The sequence below is a fragment of the Haliaeetus leucocephalus genome, unplaced genomic scaffold (genome assembly GCF_000737465.1).
Source record: "Haliaeetus leucocephalus isolate CR32 unplaced genomic scaffold, Haliaeetus_leucocephalus-4.0 Scaffold148, whole genome shotgun sequence".
Lineage (NCBI taxonomy): Eukaryota > Metazoa > Chordata > Aves > Accipitriformes > Accipitridae > Haliaeetus > Haliaeetus leucocephalus.
This window is the reverse complement of record NW_010972584.1, coordinates 194639-199527: the sequence shown is the minus strand read 5'-3', so window position 1 is coordinate 199527 and position 4889 is coordinate 194639. Positions and strand designations below refer to the sequence as shown.

At 68.2% G+C, this 4889-nt stretch overlaps 1 protein-coding gene across 1 annotated transcript in view; it reads left to right on the top strand.

The window, feature by feature from the left end:
• Nucleotides 1-4889, top strand: part of BSN (bassoon presynaptic cytomatrix protein) — a 71471-nt gene that overhangs the window by 64366 nt on the left and 2216 nt on the right. The window contains exons 5-7 of the mRNA XM_010561620.1: nt 21-1107; nt 1858-3976; nt 4290-4885. Coding sequence (XP_010559922.1) covers nt 21-1107; nt 1858-3976; nt 4290-4885 — 3802 coding nt within the window. The remainder of the gene's footprint in view (nt 1-20; nt 1108-1857; nt 3977-4289; nt 4886-4889) is intronic.

Sequence of the window (4889 nt, the reverse complement as noted above, 5' to 3'; positions counted from 1 at the left end):
CCGAGCCAGGTGCTGCCAGAGGGGCCCGCCGGCCCCCGCTACCCCGCACCGCAGCGGCCGCTCAGCAGCTCGGCCTCGGACATGTCGCTGCAAGCCGAGGAGCCCTGGGAGCCTGGCCGGGGCATCAAGAAGAGGAACTCGATGCCGCGGCTGCGGGACGCCTACGAGAAGGAGGCGGCGCGGGAGGCCTTCGCGGCGAGGAAGACGGCGGACAGCAGCGTGCAGACGGACGAGGAGGACGGCGAGGAGCGGTACCTGCTTTCGCGGCGGCGGCGGGCGCGGCGCAGTGCCGACTGCAGCGTGCAGACGGACGAGGAGGACAGCGGGGAGTGGGAGCAGCCCGTGCGCCGCCGGCGCTCCCGGCCCTCGCGGCATGCCGAGGCCGGCGCCGAGGGCAAGCCGGAGGGGACGGCCCGCGGCACGGCCAGCGTGGGCATCCAGACCATCAGCGACTGCTCGGTGCAGACGGAGCCTGACCAGCTCATCCGCGTCTCCCCCTCCATCCACATCACCACCCACGATCCCCGGGTGGAGATCGTGAAGTACATCTCGGCCCCGGAGAAGACGCAGCGGGGCGAGAGCCTGGCCTGCCAGACAGAGCCGGAGCCAGCCCCCCAGCCTGGCGTTGTGGTCCCCCAGCTGACAGTGCCCACCACCATCCCACCCTACTCCACCAACATCCAGATGGTGAGCACGGGCCCCCTGGACCCCCACGCTGTCCGGCAGCAGACCCTGGGCAAATTCGAGAAGAAAAAGCCAGATCCCCTGGAAATCGGCTACCAGTCCCATCTGCCGGCCGAGTCCCTCTCCCAGCTGGTGACCCGCCAGCCGCCCCGCTCTCCCCAGGTCCTCTACTCACCCGTCTCCCCCCTGTCCCCCCACCGCCTCCTCGAGTCCTCCTTCGCCACCAGCGAGCGGCTGAACAAGGCTCACGTCCCCCCACAGAAGCACTTCGCCGACTCGGCCCAGCGCCAGCAGACGCTGCCGCGGCCCATCAAGACCATGCAGCGCTCCCTCTCCGACCCCAAGCCCATCAGCCCCACCGCCGAGGAGGCCGGCAAGGACAGGTTCTCCCTCTACCAGCACCCACTGCTCCCCGGCACCCAGGTACGTCAGCGCGGGGAACAACCTTTTTCTCAGGGAACAGCTCCGGGAGGCACGGCGGGACATTTCGGTTTCATTAGCGCTGCGGCAATTAATATTTTAAAAGGCCGGCTTCCTGCTCCAGCTGATGGCAGCTGGTGGGCACGGACGCGTGCGCCGGAGCCGGCAGCCCGAGGGAGGCCCTGGAGCTCCACCGGCTGCACGAGCCCGTCAGCGGGCAGGAGCTGCTGCTGGGTGGCAGGATCAGGGCTGTCCCCTGTCCCCTGCCCCAGCCGGGTCCCCCTCCTCTCCTGCACGGAGCAGCCACCATGTGCAGCTCCGTTTTGGGTTTCGGTGGCTCTCGCTCCCGCTTTTGCCCCCACGGACCGAGGTTGCCAAGTGCCCAGCAAAGAGCCTCGGGGCAATTCCCAGGGCGGCAGCAGCCCCCAGCCGCTCCCCTGAGCCCCGCTGCCAAGCGCCCGAGGACGGAAAGCAGTTTTTGCGGCAGGCAGCGGCACACACGCGGCCAGCCCGGCGCTTGGCCGGCTGCCACCCCCGGTAATTACTCACGGAAAGCTCCCTGCCTGTTACTTCCATCCTATTTATTGCGCTTTTACATAAAAGCTGCTTCCTCGGTGTGTGGGGGTACACGTGCACGGCAGGCCGCCTCGCTGCAACCCCGGGGCACGGGAGGAGCTCCATGGTGCTCGGGGTGGGGGGACATGGGGGGAACACCCATTCGCACACCTGACCAGGTGTCCCTTGGCTTTGCAGGTCGGGGGGCTGCAGTCGAGCCCGCTGGCGCGCAAGGTGAAGCGGACGCTGCCCAGCCCGCCGCCCGAGGAGCCCCACGTCCCCCTGGCCAGCCCGGCCACCCCCCAGCTCTACCTGAGCAGCCTGGCCCCCAAGGCCACCGCACCGGTCACCAAGGCCAGCCTGCTGAAGGAGCTGGATCGTGACCTGAGGCTGGTGGAGCACGAGGCCACCAAGCTGCGGAAGAAGCAAGCGGAGCTGGACGAGGAGGAGAAGGAGATCGATGCCAAGCTGAAGTACCTGGAGCTGGGCATCACCCAGCGCAAGGAGTCACTGCTGAAGGAGCGGGGGGGCGGGCGGGACCACCCCTACCTGCGCTGCGCCGGGGACCGCCGTGACTACCTGTCCGACAGCGAGCTGCACAGCCTGCACCTCGCTGCCTACGACGGTGCCAGCCTGCGCCCCACGCCCGCGGGGCAGTACCCTGACTTCACCGCCACCGCCGCCTCCTATGGCACCTACCCATACCCCGCCCCGCAGGGCCCCACCGCATTCCCACCAGCGCGCCTGCAGCCCCCCCAGTACCCTGCAGCCAGCACCTCGCAGGACGGCTTGCCGGCAGCCCCGCTGCCCGCCTTCGCCTCGCCCGGCGCCTTCCCGGCCCCTGGTGCCACATACCCGGAGCTGGGCACCCCAGGCCAGCCGGGCTTCCGGCCCCAAAACCCCTACCAAGCTCCGAGCGCCTTTGCTGGGGCGGCCGCTGTGCCGGTAGCACAGCCTGCCCTCTTCCAGAGCCCGGCGGACATAGCCGGTGGGCACCAGAAGCCACGGCAGACCTCGCTGGCTGACCTGGAGCAGAAGATCCCCACCAACTACGAGGTCATTGGTGCGGCCACCAGCTCCTCTGCCATTCCCGATGTCGCCTTCAGCACCACGCCGGCGAGCGGCAGCTATGAGCAGTACAAGGCACCTGAGGCCCGGCCAGCCGAGAGAGCCAGCGCGGTGCAGGGCCCCTCGGCCAGCTTCTCTTCCGAGTCCCTCTACACCAGCCTGGAGCAGAACATCCCCCGTAACTATGTGATGATCGAGGACATCAGCGAGCTCACCAAGGAAAGCCCTGCGGTGGAGGGGCAGAAAGCAGAGCCGGCGGGCACGGGCACTGACAGCCGCCACAGCAGAGAGAAGAGCGAGCTGGGGGACGCCGAGGGCTCCAGCCGGCCCTGCTGCTACACCAAAGCTGAGGAGGAGTCCGAGGAGGATGTCTACGACCACCATGGCCCTGACCATCGAGGGAAGAACAGCTACCACCGGGGTGCAGAGAGCAATGGCAGGGTGTTGGGGAGCTCCACCAGCTCGTCCTACTACTACGGGGACAGCGAGTACCGGCACTCCTCGCGAGTGGACAAGCACGGCTCTGGCGCGGCACTACCGAAGCATTCGTCCAAGAACCTGGCGCCCGCCGTCGTCTCCTCGAAGCGCAGCAAGCACAGGAAGCAGGGCATGGAGCAGAAGATCTCTAAGTTCTCCCCCATTGAAGAAGCCAAAGATGTGGAGTCGGACCTGGCCTCCTACGCAGCGACAACCTCGGTCGGCAGCAGCAACGTGGCCTCGAGGGCCAAGAAGCTGCAGGAGGAGATCACCTACGGCCTGAAGAAGAACGTCTATGAGCAGCAGAAGTACTACGGCGTCTCCAGCCGGGATCTGGTGGACGAAGAGGAGCGGGTCTACTCTGCCGGCAGCAGAACCCGCTCCTCCGGCTACGGGGTGGAAAAGTCCTCCAGCCGGGAGGCGGGTGGACGGAGCAAGTCCTACGAGCGGGAGGGTGCGGAGCGCTCCCAGAAAGGCAGCTCCAAGCCGTCATCCCTCAGCATGAGCCAGAGCCGTGGGCGGGCGCCCATCCGCACGCAGCCCTCAGAGGAGGAGAGCCCCGTCAGCCCCCTGGGGAAGGCAGTGGGGGGGTCACGTGTCACGGGGGGGCCCGGCCCCCAGTCGGCGGGGGACCCCTGCTCCCAGTTCTGCTCCAGCCACTCATTGCCTGATGTGCAAAAGCACATCAAAGACGTGCCAAGGAGTCACTCGTACAAGCACGAGGAGGGCTACGGCATGGACGATGCCCATTGCGTTGTCTCGGACAGCGAAGGTAACGGCTCCCCATGGTGACCACCCCAGAGCATGGCGCTTCCCCGGGGCATGCCCGTCCGCTCGTACGCAGAGACACTCTCACCGCCTCAGTTTGCTTGACACGTGCCTTCCTCCCCCCGCCCCGGTTGTTCGGTGTTAGCCGGTCCCACGCGGTGCCCCACCGCGCCCTGCCGCGCCGCGTCCCGTCCCCACCGGCACGGGCTGTCCCCCACGCGCGTGTCCGCTGCTTGCCTCTCCCACCTCATTGCATGGCTTCCACCCGGGCGGCCTTGAGCGAGAGATTGACTGTGGTTTGTTTTTGGTTTCCGAAGCCTATCATTTGGGTCAGGAGGAGACAGACTGGTTTGATAAGCCCAGGGAGGCACGGGCGGAGAGGGTCAGGCACTACGGTGGCCACTCTTCCTCGCAGAAGAGACCCGCGGTTAAGCACACCTACCACGACTACGATGAGCCCCCTGACGAGGACCTGTGGCAGCACGATGACTACCCCCAGCACCGCGAGCACCGGCACCACGGGGAGTACGGGCGCCACACCGGCACCTCCCGGCACACCAGCGACGAGCCCCCCCGCCGCTCGGCCAAGCAGCACCCACGAGAGCCCAGCCGCCACGAGCCCCGCGGCCACGGGCCGTCGGCCGCCCCCAAGAAGGTGCAGCAGCCTGAGCCCCGCACGCCTGCAACCTACGGCCCCGGCTCTGCCGAGTACGCCCCGCCATCCCGCCCTGCCGCTCACCACCACGGCGCTGAGACCCCCAAGGCACAGAAGCCTCCCCAGCCACACGGGTTGGCCACCCCAGCACCGAAGCCAGAGCCCCTTGCGCATCCACAGCAGCCAGCGGCAAGGCAGCAGCAGGCAGGGCAGCAGGCGGCGCGGCAGCAGCCAGCGGGGCGGGAGGGGGCGGCCACGGCGG